This window comes from Nerophis lumbriciformis, linkage group LG32 (genome assembly GCF_033978685.3).
Source record: "Nerophis lumbriciformis linkage group LG32, RoL_Nlum_v2.1, whole genome shotgun sequence".
Taxonomy (NCBI): domain Eukaryota; kingdom Metazoa; phylum Chordata; class Actinopteri; order Syngnathiformes; family Syngnathidae; genus Nerophis; species Nerophis lumbriciformis.
Genome location: NC_084579.2, coordinates 7,598,088 through 7,622,903, shown reverse-complemented (window position 1 = coordinate 7,622,903; position 24,816 = coordinate 7,598,088). Strand labels below are relative to the sequence as shown.

Below are 24,816 nucleotides of genomic sequence, written 5' to 3'. Positions count from 1 at the left end.
CATAATAGTGTGAGAGTCCAGTCCATAGTAGATATAACATAATAGTGTGAGAGTCCAGTCCATAGTGGATCTAACATAATAGTGTGGGAGTCCAGTCCATAGTGGATCTAGCATAATAGTGTGAGAGTCCAGTCCATAGTGGATCTAACATAATAGTGAGAGTCCAGTCCATAGTGGATCTAACATAACAGTGTGAAAGTCCAGTCCATAGTGGATCTAACATAATAGTGTGAGAGTCCAGTCCATAGTGGATCTAGCATAATAGTGTGAGAGTCCAGTCCATAGTGGATCTAACATAACAGTGTGGGAGTCCAGTCCATAGTGGATCTAACATAATAGTGTGGGAGTCCAGTCCATAGTGGATCTAACATAAGAGTGTGAGAGTCCAGTCCATAGTGGATCTAACATAATAGTGTGAGTCCAGTCCATAGTGGATCTAACATAATAGTGTGAGAGTCCAGTCCATAGTGGATCTAACATAATAGTGTGAGAGTCCAGTCCATAGTGGATCTAACATAATAGTGTGAGAGTCCAGTCCATAGTGGATCTAACATAATAGTGTGAGAGTCCAGTCCATAGTGGATCTAACATAATAGTGAGAGTCCAGTCCATAGTGGACCTAACATAATAGTGTGAGAGTCCAGTCCATAGTGGATCTAACATAATAGTGTGAGAGTCCAGTCCATAGTGGATCTAACATAACAGTGTGAAAGTCCAGTCCATAGTGGATCTAACATAATAGTGTGAGAGTCCAGTCCATAGTGGATCTAGCATAATAGTGTGAGAGTCCAGTCCATAGTGGATCTAACATAACAGTGTGGGAGTCCAGTCCATAGTGGATCTAACATAATAGTGTGGGAGTCCAGTCCATAGTGGATCTAACATAAGAGTGTGAGAGTCCAGTCCATAGTGGATCTAACATAATAGTGTGAGTCCAGTCCATAGTGGATCTAACATAATAGTGTGAGAGTCCAGTCCATAGTGGATCTAACATAATAGTGTGAGAGTCCAGTCCATAGTGGATCTAACATAATAGTGTGAGAGTCCAGTCCATAGTGGATCTAACATAACAGTGTGGGGGTCCAGTCCATAGTGGGGTAACTATGTAGATACTAGTAAGTAACTAGTATAGATGACCATAGTAACTAGTATATCATGCAGAAGCGCAGAATCCAACCATTGAAATACTTTGTATCGTTGAAGACTTACGGTCATTAGAAAACATCACTGCACATCATAATGGCAGCTACACTTTCCATCTTAAAGATCTAAAAAAAAGTTATTTGGGAATGTCCAGATTGAAAAGCCATGAATTGATTACGTGGACCCTGACTTAAACAAGTTGAAAAAGGTATTGGGGTGTTACCATTTCGTGGTCAATTGTACGGAATATGTACTGAAATGTGCAATCTACTAATAAAAGTTTCAATCAATCAAAAAAAAACGCATGTGACCCTTGGGCCTTAATTTGCCTAGACCTGCTGTATATACTAACAAGCATATTGCTAAAAAAAAATAATACCTCTGACCATGCCAACTTTTAAAGGTAATATTTTCTAATTATTTTAAGAGAGTATTGCATATTTAAATTGTTTGAAAATGCATGGTTTATATGCGAAGTCGCCATTGCTACATGTTTTTGTACTACACGTACTGACCACCAGGGGCAGTCACGGCGCCTGGGTTAAGTGGATTCTTTTTAACTACACAACAACGAGCAAGTACATAAAAGCTTGACGTCATGCTTGAACATTAATTTGTGCACGGAACCAACAATATTTTTTTACAAAAAAGAAGACAATTTTTCCGAACTGCCAACTAAAAAAGTGTTTTACCGCCGCAGCGCCACATGCGAGTGCGGCATACGAGCGCTAGAGTGCAGTAGAGAGCAGACATGATTGTTTACTTCCTGCTGACCGCAGCAGAGATTTAATAGTCAGCTGACAGGTGTGCGAGGTGCTAGTACGTTAGCTTAGCTTACGGTAGCACTTTAGCGTCCGTTTTTGCTCTGTATGTTCTATAAATGTTGAAATGATGAGGCCGACAGTGTGGCTTTTATGCGACCGTCGCTAGTTTTAGCCTAGCTTAAGAGCTAGCCCAAATGGAGGCTATACGAGTGTTAGCTAAGTTAGCACGTCAGGGAAGTTGTTAAGTTTAGTCCTCCATGTTGGCTCAATGGCAAGAAGCGAGCCGGGCAATGGAGTTGATATTCGGGGCAGCACAGACAAGCTGATAGGTGGTGGAGGTGGTGGTGGACACAGTGATGTTGTGCCGCTGGAGGCGAATGGCACATCCGGGGAGAAAGAGGTGGACAAGTACGGCTTCACAGGAGGAGCCCAGCAGTACCCAGGACTCTCGTAAGTGTGTTAATGCGCCCAGACAATAATGATCGCTTTGGAACGATTAAGAGAAGACAAAATGATGAACTGTGGTGATTTTTTTCTTTTCTTACGGCTTCCTTGTTTTGGTCGATACCACAAATGGTATCGATCTGATACCAAGTAGTTACAGGGTGATACATTGGTCAGAATTTAAGTTGTCGTGTGTCCAGGGACATATTTCCTGAGTTTTTGAATATAATATAAATTTAAAAACAAAAAAGATTTTGTGATGATAAAAAATACTAATGTAATCATAGTAGTATCGACTAGATACGCGCCTGTCATACTTGCCAACCCTCCCGAATTTTCCGGGAGACTCCCGAAATTCAGCGCCTCTCCTGAAAACCTCCCGGGACAAATATTCTCCCGTAAATCTCCCGATTTTCAGCCGGAGGACCTGAGTGAGGACAGCCTTTTTTCACGACGGGAGGACAACAGGGTGACAAGAACTAAATCATCCAGACTATAGAGACAAATTGTATTATTATGTTTATCTTACCTAAAAATAATTTTTTTTTTTTTTTTTTTTTTTTTTAAATAGCTAAATACATTTTTACTATATTTTGCTAAAAACATCAAAATTAATTGTATTTTTATTTGTATTTTTTCTGACTCCTTATTACATCCAGCCATAGAATTATACATTAAAATAAACATATTTGAAATAATTAATTTTAAATTATCATGATAATTCATTTAAAATGACCATATTTAATTATTAAAATAATAGCTTGTTTATCAACAACTTTAGCATTTTATTTATTACATTTTGAAACTCTCAGAAGCCAAGTTGTTATATTCCTTAATATTTATTTATGCAAGTTTGAAGTATCAATTATCTAAACACAGTTTTGTTTGCATATTTTCAGGATGTATATATATATATATATATATATATATATATATATATATATATGAAATACTTGACTTTGTGAATTCTAGCTGTCAATATACTCCTCCCCTCTTAACCACGCCCCCACCTCCCGAAATCGGAGGTCTCAAGGTTGGCAAGTATGGCTCCTGTACTTGGTATCATTACAGTGGATGTCAGGTGTAGATCCACCCATGGCATTTGTTTACATTGTGGCGCCGGTGAACTATTGCAGTGTTTTCAACCACTGTGCCGTGGCACACTAGTGTGCCGTGAGATACAGTCTGGTGTGCCGTGGGAGATTATGTAATTTCATCTATTTGGGTTAAAAATATTTTTGGCAAACCAGTAATTATAGTCTACAAATTATGTGTTGTTGTTGAGTGTCGGTGCTGTCTGGAGCTCGGCAGAGTAACCGTGTAATACTCTTCCATATCAGTAGGTGGCAGCAGGTAGCTAATTGCTTTGTAGATGTCGGGAACGTGGTTTGTCGTGATCACAATATGCAGACGACAGCGTGCAGGTAAAAAGGTGTCTAATGCTTAAACCAAAAATAAACAAAAGGTGAATGCCCCGCAAAACTAAACTAAAACTGAACTGGTTGTAAAGTAAACAAAAACAGAATACTGGACGACAGCAAAGACTTACTGTGGAGCAGACGGCGTCCACAAAGTACATCCGAACATGACATGACAAGCAACAATGTCCCAACAAAGAAGGATAACAACAACTTAAATAGCCTTGATTGCTAAAACAAAGCGCTCAAAGGAAGACATGAAACTGCTACAGGAAAATACCAACAGAACAGAAAAAGCCACCAAAATAGGAGTGCAAGACAAGAACTAAAACACTGCACACGGGAAAACACCAAAAAAGTCAAAATAAGTCAGGGGGTGATGTGACAGGTGGTGACAGTACACCTACTTTGAGACAAGAGCTATATTGATGCATGCTTGGTTATGCTTTAAAGTCATATCCAACACTTACAAGAACAACTTTTTACTGTCAATATCAGCTGCTGAGTTTAATTTTTTAATGATTTCTGCTGATGGTGTGCCTCCACATTTTTTCAATGAAAAAAATGTGCCTTGGCTCCAAAAAGGTTGAAAAACACTGAACTATTGTATCCTCCTACGGCAGGGGTGGGCGATTAATTTTTACCGGGGGCCGCATGAGCAACCCGAGCACTGCTGGAGGGCCACATCGACAATATTTCAATAAAATTTTGCTCAATATTATTTTTGATATACCGTAAGATAAATAATAATAATTTAATTTAACCTAATTTAACTTTATACAAAAACAGATTGCTTTTGATGGTTTTATTTTTAACACTGTCTTACACTACACTTCCTGATGTATAATCAATCAATCAATGTTTATTTATATAGCCCTAAATCACAAGTGTCTCAAAGGGCTGCACAAGCCACAACGACATCCTCGGTACAGAGCCCACATAAGGGCAAGGAAAAACTCACCCCAGTGGGACGTCGATGTGAATGACTATGAGAAGCCTTGGAGAGGACCGCATATGTGGGTAACCCCACCCCTCTCGGGGAGACCGAATGCAATGAATGTCGAGTGGGTCTGACATAATATTGTGAGAGTCCAGTCCATAGTGGATCCAACATAATAGTAAGAGTCCAGTCCATAGTGGGGCCAGCAGGAAACCATCCCGAGCGGAGACGGGTCAGCAGCGCAGAGATGTTCCCAATCGATGCACAGGCGAGCGGTCCACCCCGGGTCCCGACTCTGGACAGCCAGCACTTCATCCATGGCCACCGGACCTGTGTGTCTCCCCCTCCACAAGGGAGAGGGGAGCAGAGGAGAAAAGAAAAGAAACGGCAGATCAACTGGTCTAAAAAAGGGGGGCTATTTAAAAGCTAGAGTATACAAATGAGTTTTAAGATGGGACTTAAATGTTTCTACTGAGGTAGCATCTCGAACTGTTACCGGGAGGGCATTCCATAGTACTGGAGCCCGAATAGAAAACGCTCTATAGCCCGCAGACTTTTTTTGGGCTCTGGGAATCACTAATAAGCCAGAGTTCTTTGAACGCAGATTTCTTGCCGGGACATATGGTACAATACAATCGGCAAGATAGATAATACAATGCAAAAATGTCAATTACTGCACAGGGTTAATTTAAAGTTTATCCTTCACCCTCTTTAAAAGTCCAACATTTTCCCCCGTCAGATTTGGACAACCATCTGTTGTCACACCTGCCAGCTTGTCCCATTTCAGTCCGAACATGTCCAAACACGCATTTACCTCTGTGAACAAGTCATCATTACCTGTGGTTGTCTCTTTAATTGACTGCATGGCTGCCAGCTACTCCGTCATTTGAAAGTCTGCAGCGTAAGAAGATGAGCAGCTGGGCGGTGTCACGTACATCGCAGCTCTCATCCAAAGCCAGCGAAAAACAGTCAAAGTCGGCCGTTCTGTTCTTCAGCTGAAGCTCCCAAGTTTCCAGCGATGGTCTCAACCCGCCTCGTTACAGTGCGTCGGGAGAGTGACACGTTCTCAAATGCGTCCCCTCTTCTCCGGGCATACAGGTAAAAGCCAGTAAATTAGAATATTTTGAAAAACTTGATTTATTTCAGTAATTGCATTCAAAAGGTGTAACTTGTACATTATATTTATTCATTGCACACAGACTGATGCATTCAAATGTTTATTTCATTTAATTTTGATGATTTGAAGTGGCAACAAATGAAAATCCAAAATTCCGTGTGTCACAAAATTAGAATATTACTTAAGGCTAATACAAAAAAGGGATTTTTAGAAATGTTGGCCAACTGAAAAGTATGAAAATGAAAAATATGAGCATGTACAGTACTCAATACTTGGTTGGAGCTCCTTTTGCCTCAATTACTGCGTTAATGCGGCGTGGCATGGAGTCGATGAGTTTCTGGCACTGCTCAGGTGTTATGAGAGCCCAGGTTGCTCTGATAGTGGCCTTCAACTCTTCTGCGTTTTTGGGTCTGGCATTCTGCATCTTCCTTTTCACAATACCCCACAGATTTTCTATGGGGCTAAGGTCAGGGGAGTTGGCGGGCCAATTTAGAACAGAAATACCATGGTCCGTAAACCAGGCACGGGTAGATTTTGCGCTGTGTGCAGGCGCCAAGTCCTGTTGGAACTTGAAATCTCCATCTCCATAGAGCAGGTCAGCAGCAGGAAGCATGAAGTGCTCTAAAACTTGCTGGTAGACGGCTGCGTTGACCCTGGATCTCAGGAAACAGAGTGGACCGACACCAGCAGATGACATGGCACCCCAAACCATCACTGATGGTGGAAACTTTACACTAGACTTCAGGCAACGTGGATCCTGTGCCTCTCATGTCTTCCTCCAGACTCTGGGACCTCGATTTCCAAAGGAAATGCAAAATTTGCATGGTTGGGTGATGGTTTGGGGTGCCATGTCATCTGCTGGTGTCGGTCCACTCTGTTTCCTGAGATCCAGGGTCAACGCAGCCGTCTACCAGCAAGTTTTAGAGCACTTCATGCTTCCTGCTGCTGACCTGCTCTATGGAGATGGAGATTTCAAGTTCCAACAGGACTTGGCGCCTGCACACAGCGCAAAATCTACCCGTGCCTGGTTTACGGACCATGGTATTTCTGTTCTAAATTGGCCCGCCAACTCCCCTGACCTTAGCCCCATAGAAAATCTGTGGGGTATTGTGAAAAGGAAGATGCAGAATGCCAGACCCAAAAACGCAAAAGAGTTGAAGGCCACTATCAGAGCAACCTGGGCTCTCATAACACCTGGCGCAGTGCCAGAAACTCATCGACTCCATGCCACGCCGCATTAACGCAGTAATTGAGGCAAAAGGAGCTCCAACCAAGTATTGAGTATTGTACATGCTCATATTTTTCATTTTCATACTTTTCAGTTGGCCAACATTTCTAAAAATCCCTTTTTTGTATTAGCCTTAAGTAATATTCTAATTTTGTGACACACGGAATTTTGGATTTTCATTTGTTGCCACTTCAAATCATCAAAATTAAATGAAATACACATTTGAGTGCATCAGTCTGTGTGCAATGAATAAATATAATGTACAAGTTACACCTTTTGAATGCAATTACTGAAATAAATCAAGTTTTTCAAAATATTCTAATTTACTGGCTTTTACCTGTATTAGCGCAACCGAGTCCAATGAGCACTCCTTAATAAACTCTCCGTCAGAAAACGCCTTACTTTTTATGGCGATTTTGTGAGAAATGACGAAACTTGTCCTGACGGCTGCATCTCTGGGGGTGTTAAATATGGCAAAAAGTCCTTGTTGGGTTTGCAGTTTTACCATCAACGCATCAGCCTCCCTTGCGCGCTCTTCATTAAACAGATTCCGGTATTATCCCTTGCGCTTCGTCGTGTAGTGGCGATTCAAATGATATTCTTTAAACACAGCAACCTGTGTACCACAAATTAAGCACACGGCTTTACCTTTAATTTCTGTAAATAAATACTTGGCAGTCCATGTCTTGTTGGAAACACGCCATTCGTCATCAACTTTTCTTTTTTTAGCGTGAGCTGACATCTCGGGGGTAACTGGGCATCACTTGTCGCTGTGCACCTTTACTCACAGGCTACACCCGGACATACGTCCATAAATAACAATTTTCAAAATAAAAGCAGCACCGTTGTATTGCACGCACGACATAGATGTTTTTTAAAATGTATTTTGTAATTTGTGATTCCCGCTGTTCACATTCACTCACAATCACACACGCGCATTCGTCCACACGGAAGTAATACAAATAACGCTTTTCAAAACAAAAGCAACACCGTTGTATTGCACACTCGACATAGATAATTTTTTAATTTATTTTGTAATTTATGATTGGCCTCACGCGGGCCATACAGGGCCGCCGAATGCTCAGGTCTGTCATGAAGCATGTTTAGCTATTCCTCGTCCTCCAGTGATAAGGACACTTGGAAGAAACTCACTTTATTTGTTGCCATGGAGACAAGGAATATTGATTTAGAAGTAGCTAAAACACTGCCGACTGCGGATGGATATTAGCACCTCTTCCTGAGGGCGTTTCAGTGTTATAGCTTCACCTTTATCTTTACTTTTTAATCCAAAATGCGTCCATTCTCCCTTTTCTGTCTACACACTGTGTCTGCTTGTAAGTACTCCGTGATTGTGCGCTGCCGAACATGCTCCTCTGTTCGTAAAACCAGCAATGTCATTCATTACTGTAAAAAAATAAAAAATAAATGGGGAACCGGTACTTTTCAAACGGAGTATAGTACCGCTTTTATACCGTACAATAGAGATGCGCGGTTTGCGGGCACAACCGCGGAGTCCGCGGATGAAATAAAAAAAAATTAGATTTTATCGTCGGGTCGGGCGGTTAAAATAAAAAAAAATTAGATTTTAAATAGATTCAGGCGGGTGGCAGTTAAACCAATTCGGAAATATATATACATAGTTAAATGTTGTTACCCACATACGAAAAACGAGCAGGCACCTGCTGCATATGCCACAACAGAAGAAAAAAAAAAAAGAGAGATGGACACTTTTACGTAGCGGAGAAGGGACGCCTCGCCGGGGTCCGGGACCGAGGCCCCTTCCCCCGAGAGGGCCCCACCAGGAGCCGTAGCTGAGGCGATCCGCGAGAAGGGCCCGACGCACGTCCAGGGTCACCACCGCGCCCACCGCACCGACACCCCGCCTCGTCCGCCTTCGCCGCGGCCGGCGTCACGCGCAGCAGGTAAACAGCTTACCTGCCCGCCACCCCCGTGGCCGGGGGCTCGTAACAGGGGTCACTCCGCGCGCTCCGCCCGCGCAGCTTACCTGCCCGCCACCCCTGTTGCCGGGGGCGCGTAACAGGGGTCACTCCGCGCGCAGTGCGCTCACGAAAGGGGTGGGGCTCACCCTGGTTGATATAGACAGCAGGACGGTGGCCATGGAAGTCGGAACCCGCTAAGGAGTGTGTAACAACCCACCTGCCGAATCAACTAGCCCTGAAAATGGATGGCGCTGGAGCGTCGGGCCCATACCCGGCCGTCGCCGGCAGCGAGACGCGCTTGGAGGTGCGCTCAGCGCGGCTCCCATATGATTGCGCACTGGTGTGCGTCTGGGTCGTGACAGCGTGGCACGCGAATGTCTGTGCTGCATTGGATCAGTCTCCTTTCTTTAACAGGCAAAAGCTTTATAACCTCACTAATGCCTTGCATCGTCTATATTAGATATATAACAACGGGCGGGTGCGGTTCTGATCAAATGTTAGGTCGGGTGGATGGCGGATGGTTGACGACTTTCTGATGCGGTTGCGGATGAAATAATTGCCTATCCGCGCATCTCTACCGTACAACCCTAGTTTGAATATAGGAAAATACAACACTGTATCTAAATAATGAATCAAATCTTTGGCATACCACAAGATGGAACCCACGTACCACAGTTTGAGAATCAATGTATTAGAGAATAACTAACAATTTCTCTCCAAAGTGCTGAAGAAATCCCCACTGACGTGCTAAGGCAGCGGGAGGCCAAATGGCTGGACATGCTCAACAACTGGGACAAGTGGATGGCCAAGAAACACAAGAAGGTCCACAACCTTGAATTGAAACCTAGGTTTTTTCTAAGTTCACCAACCTGGGAGACTTTTTTTAAGTTGTGCAAGGTTTGTTTTTATTGTGTTTTATTTGATTGTGTCATCAGGTGAAAGAGCGCTGTCAAAAGGGCATCCCTCCCTCGCTGCGTGGTCGGGCCTGGCTCTACCTGACAGGAGGCAAAGTGAAAGAGGAGCAAAACCGGGGCAAGTTCCGGGTCAGAATCACTTTATTTTTTATTTTTACGCAGAACAGAATTTTCAAATAGTTAATTTAGAATCACATGCATATTGAAATAAAGCAAAATAAAAAAATTGAAGATTTATATGACATCTGCTAAAATATTAAATAATGAAGTTAACAGACGTTTTTGTTTTAAGAAATGGAGATTTGCTACAAATTTAATTTAATATTTTATTTTATTGTAATTTTATTCATACAAAATATTCATATTTGTGTGACTAACACACATATACAGTACAGGCCAAAAGTTTGGACACACCTTCTGGGCGGTATAGCTCGGTTTGGTTTGAGTGGCCGTGCCAGCAACTTGAGGGTTCCAGGTTCAATCCCCGCTTCCGCCATCCAAGTCACTGCCGTTGTGTCCTTGAGCAAGACACTTAACCCACCTGCTCCCAGTTCCACCCACACTGGTTTAAATGTAATTTAGATCAATGAATGTTTATTTATATAGCCCTAAATCACAAATGTCTCAAAGGGCTGCACAAGCCACAACGACATCCTCGGTACAAAGCCCACATAAGGGCAAGGAAAAACTCACCCCAGTGGGACGTCGATGTGAATGACTTTGAGAAACCTTGGAGAGGACCGCATATGTGGGTAACCCCCCCCCCTCTAGGGAGACCGAATGCAATGGATGTCGAGTGGGTCTGACATAATATTGTGAGAGTCCAGTCCATAGTGGATCCAACATAATAGTAAGAGTCCAGTCCATAGATATTGGGTTTCACTATGTAAAGCGCTTTGAGTCACTAGAGAAAAGCGCTAAATATAATTCACTTCACTTCTCATTTCAATGCGTTTTCTTTATTTTTAAGACTATTTACCTTGTAGATTGTCACTGAAGGCATCAAAACTATGACGCCTGTGAAGTGAAAACCATTTTAGGTGACTACCTCTTGAAGCTTGTCGAGAGAATGCCAAGAGTGTGCAAAGCAGTAATCAGATCTAAGGGTGGCTATTTTGAAGAAACTAGAATATGAAAAATGATTTCAGTTATTTCAACTTTTTTTGTTAAACACATAACTCCACGGCAGTAAGTCGGACACGTTTCCAGTGAGGGTTGGACTCCGCCAAGGCTGCCCTTTGTCACCGATTCTGTTCATAACTTTTATGGACAGAATTTCTAGGCGCAGTCAAGGCGTTGAGGGGATCCGGTTTGGTGGCTGCAGGATTAGGTCTCTGCTTTTTGCAGATGATGTGGTCCTGATGGCTTCATCTGGCCAGGATCTTCAGCTCTCGCTGGATCGGTTCGCAGCCGAGTGTGAAGCGACTGGGATGAGAATCAGCACCTCCAAGTCCGAGTCCATGGTTCTCGCCCGGAAAAGGGTGGAGTGCCATCTCCGGGTTGGGGAGGAGACCCTGCCCCAAGTGGAGGAGTTCAAGTACCTCGGAGTCTTGTTCACGAGTGAGGGAAGAGTGGATCGTGAGATCGACAGGCGGATCGGTGCGGCATCTTCAGTAATGCGGACGCTGTATCGATCCGTTGTGGTGAAGAAGGAGCTGAGCCGGAAGGCAAAGCTCTCAATTTACCGGTCGATCTACGTTCCCATCCTCACCTATGGTCATGAGTTTTGGGTTATGACTGAAAGGACAAGATCACGGGTACAAGCGGCCGAAATGAGTTTCCTCCGCCGGGTGGCGGGGCTCTCCCTTAGAGATAGGGTGAGAAGCTCTGTCATCCGGGGGGAGCTCAAAGTAAAGCCGCTGCTCCTCCACATCGAGAGGAGCCAGATGAGGTGGTTCGGGCATCTGGTCAGGATGCCACCTGGTGTTTAGGGCACGTCCGACCGGTAGGAGGCCACAGGGAAGACCCAGGACACGTTGGGAAGACTATGTCTCCCGGCTGGCCTGGGAACGTCTCGGGATCCCCCGGGAGGAGCTGGACGAAGTGGCTGGGGAGAGGGAAGTCTGGGCTTCCCTGCTTAGGCTGCTGCCCCCGCGACCCGACCTCGGATAAGCGGAAGAAGATGGATGGATGGATGGATAACTCCACATGTGTTCATTCATAGTTTTGATGCCTTCAGTGACAATCTACAATGTAAATAGTCATGAAAATAAAGAAGCCCCATTGAATGAGGAGGAGGTGTGTCCAAACCTTTGGCCTGTACTGTACATGTTACATATCAGGCTACAAATTATAACACAATGGTGCCTTTAGGAACTGGACATCCAACCAGGGGACCCCAAATGGGTGGACATCATCGAGAGAGACCTCCATCGACAGTTTCCCTTCCATGAAATGTTCTCAGCTAGAGGAGGACACGGGTGAGCCCTGATTGGCTGGCTGCGTGGCGCAGTATCTAGTCCAAGATGCATTTTTATCTGAGTCTGTTTTGGCAAAAAATGCAGGCAGCAGGACTTGTTCCGTGTGCTTAAGGCGTACTCGCTGCACCGTCCCGAGGAGGGCTACTGTCAGGCTCAGGCCCCTGTGGCCGCTGTGCTCCTCATGCACATGCCTGCAGAGGTAAACACATCTGATGGTGAAGTCAATGATCTCACATACAAGCCATTCAAGTTAACTTTTTGCTCACATGACCACATTGTCTCCAATAGGATGCGTTCTGGGTTCTTGTGCAAATTTGTGAGAAATACCTTCCTGGGTACTACAGCACGGGGCTGGTAAGATACACTCTCAGCTGTTCTGAACCCATTTAAATGGATAAAGAATGAGAATACACACAACTTAGGTCTCTTATTTACACCATTAGGTACACCGTCTAATGATACAGTATAATGATTGACACTGTTGTAGAGGTATTTTGGTAATTTAACAGTATGTTTGCTATTGTGGATGTAGTATCAAAGCCCGGGGGGGGCCAGATCTGGCCCGCCGCACTATTTAACGTGGCCCGCAAAAGCTTTTAAATTAGAGATGTCCGATAATATCGCACTGCCGATATCATCGGCCGATAAATGCGGACCCGAGTGAGGACAGCCTGTCGTCACGTCCGCTTGGCCAACCAAAAAGTAACCACAGAACACTATAGTGTTCTGTGGTTACTTTTTGGTTGGCCAAAAAAGAACACTATAGTGTTCTGTGGTTACTTTTTGGTTGGCCAACGGTTTACGTTGTATTGCGCACCCCCCTCCCCTCCCCTTCCCACACCCAGACACACACACACACAGAGCGCAGAGGAAGAATCAGAAGCACGTCACTTCTGTTTCTAGCCGATACTGCGTTATTTTACGTTATTTTTTTATGTAGTAACGCATCATGTAGTAACGGTAACTGAGTTACTGAATATAAAAAATAACGCGTTAGATTACTAGTTACCGCCGAAACTAACGGCGTTACAGTAACGCGTTACTTTTTAACGCGTTAGTCCCAACACTGGTCAACAGCCATGCAGGTCACACTGAGGGTGGCCGTATAAACAAGTTTAACACTGTTACAAATATGCGCCACACTGTGAACCCACACCAAACAAGAATGACAAACACATTTCGGTTAGAACATCCGCACCGTAACAGAACATAAACACAACAGAACAAATACCCAGAACCCCTTGCAGCACTAACTCTTCCGGGACGCTACAATATACACCCCCCACTAACCCCCACCCCACCTTTCTCCTCATGCTCTCTCAGGGAGAGCATGTCCCAAATTCCAAGCTGCTGTTTTGAGGCATGTTAAAAAAAAAATAATGCACTTTGTGATTTCAATAATAAATATGGCAGTGCCATGTTGGCATTTTTTTTCATAACTTGAGTTGATATATTTTGGAAAACCTTGTTACATTGTTTAATGCATCCAGCGGGGCATCACAACAAAATTAGGCATAGTAATGTGTTAATTCCACGACTGTATATATCGGTATCGGTTGATATCGGAATCGGTAATTAAGAGTTGGACAATATCGGATATCGGCAAAAAAGCCATTATCGGACATCTCTAATAAAAACGTATCAGACCTCTCTGATTGTGGTTTGTGTTGTCCTCCCTGCAGGAAGCCATCCAACTGGACGGAGAGATCCTGTACGCTCTGCTGCGGCGTGCGTCTCCCGTGGCCCACCGTCACCTCAAGCAGCACAAGCTGGAGCCCATCTTGTACATGACGGAGTGGTTCATGTGCGCCTTCTCGCGCACGCTGCCGTGGGTGTCGGTCCTCCGCGTCTGGGACATGTTTCTCTGTGAAGGCGAGACGCTTAAAACAAACAACATTCTTTCTTTTTCGTGTTGTCAGCTCTCTCTTTCTTCCTCGCAGGAGTGAAGATCCTCTTCCGAGTGGGCCTGGTTCTCCTCAAACGCATGTTGGGATCGCAAGAGAAGGCGAAGGCCTGCCGAGGCCTCTATGAAACAATGGAGCGTCTTAGGGCCATACCTCCACAGTACATGCAAGAGAGCTTTCTGGTGCAAGAGGTGAGGTGGTGTTTTTACTCCAGCTTGCATCATTCTTTCCTATTGATTAGTGAAGTGAAGTGAATTATATTTATATGGCGCTTTTTCTCTAGTGACTCAAAGCGCTTTACATAGTGAAACCCAATAATATCTAAGTTACATTTAAACCAGTGTGGGTGGCACTGGGAGCAGGTGGGTAAAGTGTCTTGCCCAAGGACACAACGGCGGGGACTGGGATGGCGGAAGCAGGGATCGAACCTGGAACCCTCAAGTTGCTGGCACGGCCACTCTACCAACCGAGCTATACCGCCGATTAAGGGTGTAACGGTACACCAAAATTTCGGTTCGGTACGTACCTCGGTTTAGAGGTCACAGTTCGGTTAATTTTCGGTACATTAAGACATACTTGCCAACCTTGAGACCTCCGATTTCGGGAGGGGGGGGCGTGGTCGGGGTGGGACGGGGGCGTGGTTGGGGGCGTGGCTAAAAGGGGTATATTTACAGCTAGAATTCACCAAGTCAAGTATTTCATATATATATATATATATATATATATATATATATATATATATATATATATATATATATATATATATATATATATATGAAATACTTGACTTATATATATATATATATATATATATATATATATATATAGCTAGAATTCACTGAACGTCAAGTATTTCTTATATATATATATATATATATATATATATATATATATATATATATATATATATGAAATACTTGACTTATATATATATATATATATATATATATATATATATATATATATAAGTCAAGTATTTCATATATATATATATATATATATATATATATATATATATATATATATATATATATATATATATATATAAGAAATACTTGACGTTCAGTGAATTCTAGCTATATATATATATATATATATATATATATATATATATATATATATATATAAAATAAATACATGAATTTCAGTGTTCATTTATTTACACATATACACACACATAACACTCATCTACTCATTGTTGAGTTAAGGGTTGAATTGTCCATCCTTGTTCTATTCTCTGTCACTATTTTTCTAACCATGCTGAACACCCTTTCTAATGATTGTGTGGCACGCACAAAAGTGCTTTCATCAAATGCACTAGATGGCAGTATTGTCCTGTTTAAGAGTGTCACAACATTGCTGTTTACGGCAGACGAACTGCTTTACGGTATACAAAAACGTGACTGCTGTTGTTGTGTGTTGTTGCCGCGCTGGGAGGACGTTAATGAAACTGCCTAACAATAAACCCACATAAGAAACCAAGAACTCGCCCTCCATCATTCTACAGTTATAACGTGATTGGGCAGGTACGCTGTTTATATTGTGGGTTAGCGGACTCAGGTCCTCATGGACCTGAGTCCGCCTGAATTTTGGGAGATTTTCGGGAGAAAATTTGTCCCGGGAGGTTTTCGGGAGAGGCGCTGAATTTCGGGAGTCTCCCGGAAAATCCGGGAGGGTTGGCAAGTATGCATTAAGAAAACAACAAAATATACATTTTGAGGTTATTTATTTATCAAATTTGCAAAATCTTCCACCAAAAATATTTTTCTTAGTGTAATATTTGATGTGAAGTATCGGGAACCTTGGATAGGTCAATAATTCATAATAACATTGATTTTGATTCAATATTATGTTTTGAGCAATGACAGTTTGAAAGAAAAAAAACAGCTTTGTTTTATTCAGGCATGTGATTTTTCCGTCTAAAGTTCCGTCTTTTTTAATCTCGGGGGAAAAAAAAAAATTATCTCCCGTTTTTCCGGGTTTTTTTCCGACGCTAAATCAAGATTCGAGACGTAGTTTATATTACGCCGTAGTTGATTGGTCGATATGTTCCTTGTGACCAATCAGGACATCTGTTATGAATGATGACGTTAATAACGTCATCATTCATAATGGTTATTACCGCCATTTTCCATATGTAAACGATGTCGGTTCTCGAGAGAAAGGACGCTTTACGAGTAAAAGAAATTGATAAACATGTCAAAAATAAGTTTCGATGGGACTGGATGGAAAGGGAAATCACTGATACTGTTGGGAAGAAGGAAGTTACGACTTTGTTCGGTGATTTTATCCGGAAAATCGATCGTCCCGGAAAGGTTTTGTGCACGTGGTGTCATGATAATATTGACTATGGATCACGAGGTTTGAAGGCTTTGGAAGTACATGCGAAACGCCAAAAACATATGAAACAACTTGAAGCAAGGTATCTTCTATTAATGATGTTTTCATGTCTTTAAACACTAAAATGTTTTCTTCAAATGGTGCTGTCTTTGTTAATTTTAGCATGTTAAATTGGTGAAAAACCAGGAGCTTCGGGGGGCGTCGTCCCCCAGACCCCCGGAAATGTTTTCAGTCTTTTTCATTGTGGTCAAATCACATGCCTGTTTATTAGTCAACATTGCAACTTTTTCTAAATTACATTTAACCTTTAAGCTTTTCTATTTCACTTTTGTTATGTTTTTGTTTATTTTAATAGTATTTTTTAGAATGTGCCGTGGGCCTTTAAAACATTAGCTGTGGGCCGCAAATGGCCTCCGGAGCACACTTTTGACACCCCTGCTATAGATAATAAAAAACTAAATGTGATAAATCTATGGATAAAAAGCAGAGCCTGGCGACGCATGCACGTTTATCATAACTCTCTCTCTCTCTCTCTGTCTCTGCCCCTCCCTCACCAATGCTGCTGCTCGCACAATTTGTTTTGTTTTTAACCCCTTCTTAACCCTGAACGTACATTGAAAATACACGCAAAATGCTGGACATTTGAGGCATTTAAGAAACTCCGCCCTGACAGCTCCGCAAAAGAGGACATGTCCGGTGAAAAGAGGACGTATGGTCAGTCTATCGTATCCCGTTAGCTGCTAGCATGCCGTGTGTTGTGCCTCGGTGTGCATTGTTTACACAACGTGTGTTACGCTACTTAAAGGGGAACATTATCACAATTTCAGAAGGTTAAAACCATTAAAAATCAGTTCCCATTGGCTTATTTTATTTTTCGAAGTTTTTTTCAAAATTTTACCCATCACGCAATATCCCTAAAAAAAGCTTCAAAGTGCCTGATTTTAACCATCGTTATAAACACCCGTCCATTTTCCTGTGACGTCACACAGTAATGCCAATACAAACAAACATGGCGGATAGAACAGCAAGCTATAGCGACATTAGCTCGGATTCAGACTCAGATTTCAGCGGCTTAAGCGATTCAACAGATTACGCATGTATTGAAACGGATGGTTGTAGTGTGGAGGCAGGTAGCGAAAACGAAATTGAAGAAGAAACTGAAGCTATTGAGCCATATCGGTTTGAACCGTATGCAAGCGAAACCGACGAAAACGACACGACAGCCAGCGACACGGGAGAAAGCGAGGACGAATTCGGCGATCGCCTTCTAACCAACGATTGGTATGTGTTTGTTTGGCATTAAAGGAAACTAACAACTATGAACTAGGTTTACAGCATATGAAATACATTTGGCAACAACATGCACTTTGAGAGTGCAGACAGCCCAATTTTCATCAATTAATATATTCTGTAGACATACCCTCATCCGCTCTCTTTTCCTGAAAGCTGATCTGTCCAGTTTAAGGGACGGTGTGAGCCAAGACATCCAGGGGGTTTAGCTCGCTCGTCTGCGGGAACAAACTGCCGCCATTGCTTGCCGTGCTAGCGAGGTCCTTTGTCCCTGAATTGCTCACACACTCCGGCAGATTCAATGGGGGTCTGGCGGCAAATTTCTTTGACTTTATCGTTGGAAATGCATCTGCTTTGAGTGTCGCAGGATATCCACACATTCTTGCCATCTCTGTCGTAGCATAGCTTTCGTCGGTAAAGTGTGCGGAACAAACGTCCAATTTCTTGCCACTTTCGCATCTTTGGGCCACTGGTGCAACTTGAATCCGTCCCTGTTCGTGTTGTTACACCCTCCGACAACACACCGACGAGGCATGATGTCTCCAAGGTACGGAGAACAGTCGAAAAAACGGAAAATAACAGAGCTGATTTGACTCGGTGTTTGAGAAAATGGCGGATTACTTCCCGATGTGACGTCACAACGCTCCGAGAGCGAATATTAGAAAGGCGTTTAATTTGCCAAAATTCACCCATTTAGAGTTCGGAAATCGGTTAAAAAAATATATGGTCTTTTTTCTGCAACATCAAGGTATATATTGACGCTTGCATGTTCCCCTTTAATATGTCCGTGTGGAAACTCGTTCGGTACACCTCCGAACCGAACCGGAACCCCCATACCGAAACGGTTCAATACAAATACACGTACCGTTACACCCCTACTATTGATTGATTGATTGATTGAAACTTTTATTAGTAGATTGCACAGTACAGTACATATTCCGTACAATTGACCACTAAATGGTAACACCCCAATAAGTTTTTCAACTTGTTTAAGTCGGGGTCCACGTTAATCAATTCATGGTATTCATTCATTGACATTATGTGCGACTCAGATCCTGGACTTGTCCGTGTCAGAGAAAGACATCGAGAAAGAACACTTGGCGCAGCTGCGACACTGGAAGGACTCCCACGGCGACCTCCACTACACGTCGCCTCCCAGGATGCACGGCGCCAAGGCCGTCATGGCCGCCGAGCCGCCAAGCAGACAGGATCTGAGGCAGAGGCCCACCATCGTCGAGGAGCTCCTCCCGGAGGACGAAAGGGACAACACTAGGAAGGGCAAGAAGGAGAAGCGGAAGGGGACTATTCTGCCGACACAGGAGACGGAAGGTCCTCCCTCGCGTCTCGCTGAGCCCTCGCCGCTCCCCTCACCGGCACAAGTGTCCAGGGAGAGCGTTAGCGACACCTATCTGTAGCCAGGTGAGCACGCTCATCTTATGAGCGCCAAAGATCATGATTATCAGTCCGTTACCGCCATGGACAGTGGCACATCTGCTGGTTTATAAATGTGTAATTCCCTTTGAACAACAGCAGGTGGCGACAATGACGGGCAGTGCAGTCACGGTTTTTTTCCACTACTGACCTGCAACTGCTACTATTGATGGACTATGACAGGGGTCGGCAACCCAAAATGTTGAAAGAGCCATATAGGACCAAAAATACAAAAACAAATCTGTCTGGAGCCGCAAACAAATTAAAAGCCATATTACATACAGATAGTGTGTCATGAGATATACATTGAATTGAGATGACTTAAAGGAAACTAAATGACCTCAAATGTAGCTACAAATGAGGCATAATGATGCAATATGTACATATAGCTAGCCTAAATAACATGTTAGCGTCGATTAGCTTGCAGTCATGCAGTGACCAAATATGTCTGATTCGCACTCCACACAAGTCAATAACATCAACAAAACTCACCTTTGTGCATTCATGCACAACGTTAAAAGTTTGGTGGACAGAAAAAGAAGTGGCATAAAACACGTCCTAGAAAGTCGGAGAAAGTTATACATGTAAACAAACTACGGTGAGTTCAAGGACCGCCAAAATTAGTAGGACAAAATGGCGCTCGCCAAATACTCGAATCAGTGAAGCATGTTTAATATAAACAGTGTGCTTTATAACAATTAGGGAGGTTTTGTCCTCCTACAGAAACCATATTAAAACAAAAAATATATTTTTTCCCCCCTCATCTTTTTCCATTTTTCATACATTTTTGAAAAAGCTCCAGAGAGCCACTAGGGCGGCGCTAAAGAGCCGCGGGTTGCCGACCCCTGGACTATGATCATGTCTCGGCAGACAACCATGGAGTTACGCAATCACCGGCTACATCATCAGGTAGATATTTGAATAAGATACTGCCTGTATGAAGACAGTGATGATCAGATTTGATTGACTCTGTCAGAGAGGCAAATATTTCTGCCATCATTTTGTGTTTCTAAATAAGGTAAAGGTAAGGACTTTGGAGTCAGATTCAATCTCAACTCGTTTGTAATCTAAAGAAGTAAAACAGTGTACTTGCCCACTACATACATTCTATCCTATCTGAAGGCAAAACATAATATGGATTAGAGCATACAAAATACAGATGTTGAATAATTTGACACTGCTCCTAATGTTGTGGCCGGTGACGCTCCCATGCACTACCTTCCATCACCAGCAGACATTAATACATGAAGGTATTTGTGCGCTACCGTTAGCCAAAGATTTTTAAAGACGCTTAGCCATGTGTGCGAATGAAGCAAAAAAATGCAATCAAGTCTAAGGATGTTACTGGAAAACCACATTGTTGTCACGCAAGCACAATCCTCTTTACCTTAATGTGTTGTTGGGAGATCATTTCTACTGTTTAAAAAACAAACGCAGTCCAACGAATGTACACGTACTCCGATTATATTTACATTGCACTTTTAGGGCGGGGAATCGATATATACTTACAATCATAGGATCAACCATGAACATGATTTATCGATAAACTTTATGAAGGGAAAAACAGTGAAGGGTATTGGACTGTCTCTCAATCAACACTATTTCAGGATGTAGTGCTTTGTGTGATGTGTAGATGGCGCCACTGAGCTGCTCCTGATCCTAAGGGTAATAATGCTCATCACTAATTAGTGCAATCCAATAACAGGATGCTGGGATGCTAAAGTATTTTTCTATCACACTGCTTGGTTTGTAAATGAGTTCAAGAAAAAGGCAACTGTTTTATATTTACATTTAATAAATGAAAATAGCTAAGTGATTTTGATTTTGCAGACTGGTTTGTTCAATGACTCTGTTTAATTGCTCTAATTAAGAGAGAAAAAAAGGACAAACACACACAGGGCCAAAGTCCAATAAGACACCCTGTGTTAGTTAGCATTCATCCTCCGCCCTCCCTCGCCCGCCGCACTTCCTCCGACACCTGTTGCTCCGGCTCTTTCAGCTCGTGCTAGGGGAATTTGCATGTGAATTAGTGCCAATTCCCACAGCGCCGTCCAGTGCGCCTTTTAGCCTCGTTTAGACGCCTGAATGGAGGCGGGCTGACTCCATGATGGAGATCAGCTGCGCTACTGCAGGATTAAGTCGGTAAATGAATTTATTGATCGCATACACGGTTCTTCTATGTGTTAAACTTGCATACCTGCCAACTACTCCGGTTTTCCCGTAATTAGTACGGTTTTCATCAACCTATTCCGGGTTGCGGTTGCAGGGATAAAAAATACGGTTTTTCATTAATTAAAATTTTTATTTTTTTAAAAGTTTTATTCACAAAGTCGCGTAACAACAATGACAATCGACACTGCTTCCCGTAACTTCCTATCGAGCCATTCCGAATGCCATGCGCGAGGCTATTTATCGCACCGCTGCCAAGCACGAGGCACCAGTTGCCATTGTTTCCAAACGAGCGAACGATCATGGAATCAGCCGGAGAAAAATCGCAAACGAGTCTTAAACCGAAAAGAAAACTGCAGTCATTCCGTGAAGAATATTCAAAAGCCTATCCGGGAATAATTATCCGTTCCAAAAAGGGTGAAAACTACGCGAATTGCACCTTGCGCAGACAAGATTTTTCGATCGGACACGGAGGAATTAGCGATGTAAAAGACCACGTTGGGACAAAAAAACACAAGTCTAATGCCGTTGCTAGCGATACAAGTGGAAAACTTTCAACGTTTTTCGTCGCCCAAACAGATTCTTTGGATGTGATAAATGCCGAAGTTTTATTTACGGAGGCAATAATTGAGCATGGACTTCCAATCGCACTGGCTGATCACACGGGACAGTTATTTCGGAAAATGTTTCCCGACTCGAAAATCGCCAAAAAATATGGATGTGGTCGAACCAAAACATCAAACATTATTCAGTGTCTTGGAACAGAAACCTCAAATAACTACCAAAATACAGAAGTATGTCCTTAATATTTTTGCAGTGCTATTTCTGTTGAAAAGTTAAAATGATTACATTAGAGATGTGATGTGCCACTTTTCAAGTGTCTGATGGCTTAAATTAATTTTCATTAATTTTTCATATTTTGAATTCTTTTGAAAGGCTTACAAAAAAACTACATTTGAATTGTAATTCCATGCTATTGACAGGACTATTAATTTTAATGAAGTTAGCTTACCATGTTTACAGTACGATAATTGTGATAGAAATGTGAATTTTAGGCACAGAATATTTTTTACAATTGAACAAGGCAGTAGATTATACAAGCTTGGACAGAAAGTTAATAATGACACCAATTATTTTTTTTAATGGAATTGTTTAGTACTGTTTTACCATTTGTTTACTGTAAAAAGTGTTTATATTGTTTATACTTTCAATTAACAAATTGAAGTCTTGTGAAAGGTTGACAGGATAACTGGCATTAACTGTCAAAATAATTTCAAACTATTGAAGTTAGCTTACAGAATAAACATGTCAATCAACCCATATGATTTTTGCTGTAATATTTTTGTTTTGAAAAGTCACTGTGACTGATAGAAAAGTGATGGTTTTAGCAACATTTTAACCTGTCTGAATGCTAATAAACATTTTGCGTCGGCCTGAACCCCCCACCAGGACTTTGTCCTGGACCTACTGGGGCCTGCGGCCCCTGGACCCTGGCTACTAGGTTTTTCTGATTTCAAAAGTTGGCAGGTATGAACTTGCTCAAACACACATTAGAATGTCAGAATAAAGCGCAATTTATAAAAAGAAGCTACCACATAGGTGACGGCAAAGAAGAAATGTTGTGATGATAACCACAGAACCAGACAAGAAGGGCCTACCACTCTGTCCTGGCAGCTCAGTACGACATGGCTGATGGTAACAAATAAAAAAAATATGCATCAAGTATGTTGCTTTGTTCAATCCCAATGTGAAGAGACTCTCCTCCCAAGTCTCCCTCTGCATCTTGTTCCGGCCGCCTCATCATAAGCAGGTAAGTGGCACACACTCGTTTTACACTTTTAACAGTGGCTAATGTCTTTTTAAAAATTGTTTTCTTACAGAGACTGACCTCAGCAATCTCTTCTTCATAGTTGCTAAGCCCGCCAAAGGGTGAGTACACATGATTTCAATATAAACAATATGTTTACACTTTTTGTGTAACAGTTTTAATGAGTACACATTAGGGATAGGCGATATACATAACAATATGTTATTTGTTATGTACAAAACAAAATCCAGTGAAGTTTGCTCGTTGTGTAAATGGTAAATAAAAACAGAATACAATGATTTGCAAATCCTTTTCAACTTATATTCAATTGAATAGACTGCAAAGACAAGATATTTAACATTTGAACTGGTAAACTTTGTTATTTTTTGCAAATATTGGCTCATTTTGAATTTGATGCCTGCAACATGTTTCAAAAAAGCTGGCACAAGTGGCAAAAAAGACGGAGTAAGTTGAGGAATGCTCATCAAACACTTATTTGGAACATCCCACGGGTGAACAGGCTAATTGGGAACAGGTGGGTGCCATGATTGGGTATAAAAGCAGCTTCCATGAAATGCTCAATCATTCACAAACAAGGATGGGGCGAGGGTCACCACTTTGTGAACAAATGCTTGAGCAAATTGTCGAACAGTTTAAGAACAACATTTCTCAACCAGCTATTGCAAGGAATTTAGGGATTTCACCATCTACGGTCCGTAATATCATCAAAAAGTTCAGGGAATCTGGAGAAATCACTGCATGTAAGCGGCAATGCCCGTGACCTTCGATCCCTCAGGCATCAAAAAGCAACATCAGTGTGTAAAGGATATCATCACATGGGCTCGGGATCACTTCAGAAAACCACTGTCAGTAACTACAGTTCGTCGCTACATCTGTAAGTGCAAGTTAAAACTCTACTATGCAAAGCGAAAGCCATTTATCAACAACACCCAGAAACGGCGCCGGCTTCGCTGGGCCCAAGCTCATCTAAGATGGACTGATACAAAGTGGAAAAGTGTTCTGTGGTCTGACGAGTCCACATTTCAAATTGTTTTTGGAAACTGTGGATGTCGTGTCTTCTGGACCAAAGCGGAAAATAACCATCCGGATTGTTATCGGCGCAAAGTTGAAAAGCCAGCATCTGTGATGGTATGGGGGTGTATTAGTGCCCAAGACATGGGTAACTTACACATCTGTGAAGGCGCCATTAATGCTGAAAGGTACATACAGGTTTTGGAGCAACATATGTTGTCATCCAAGCAACGTCTTTTCCATGGACGCCCCTGCTTATTTCAGCAAGACAATGCCAAGCCACGTGTTACAACAGTGTGGCTTCATAGTAAAAGAGTGCGGGTACTAGACTGGCCTGCCTGTAGTCCAGACCTGTCTCCCATTGAAAATGTGTGGCGCATTATGAATCCTAAAATACCACAACGGAGACCCCCGGACTGTTGAACAACTTAAGCTGTACATCAAGCAAGAATGGGAAAGAATTCCACTTCAAAAACGTGTCTCCCCAGTTCCCAAACGTTTACTGAGTGTTGTTA

The 24,816-nt window shown here is 42.5% G+C and overlaps 1 protein-coding gene across 1 annotated transcript; it reads left to right on the top strand.

The window, feature by feature from the left end:
- The first annotated feature begins 1,605 nt into the window (after positions 1-1,605).
- Positions 1,606-21,109, top strand: LOC133574576 (TBC1 domain family member 10A-like). The gene is made up of 9 exons (XM_061926751.2): positions 1,606-2,357; positions 9,717-9,816; positions 9,930-10,037; positions 12,222-12,328; positions 12,413-12,527; positions 12,617-12,682; positions 14,011-14,200; positions 14,269-14,423; positions 18,915-21,109. The coding sequence occupies exons 1-9, from the start codon at positions 2,176-2,178 to the stop codon at positions 19,275-19,277; spliced, it is 1,386 nt and encodes a 461-aa protein (XP_061782735.1). The 5' UTR covers positions 1,606-2,175; the 3' UTR covers positions 19,278-21,109.
- The last annotated feature ends 3,707 nt before the right edge of the window (positions 21,110-24,816 follow it).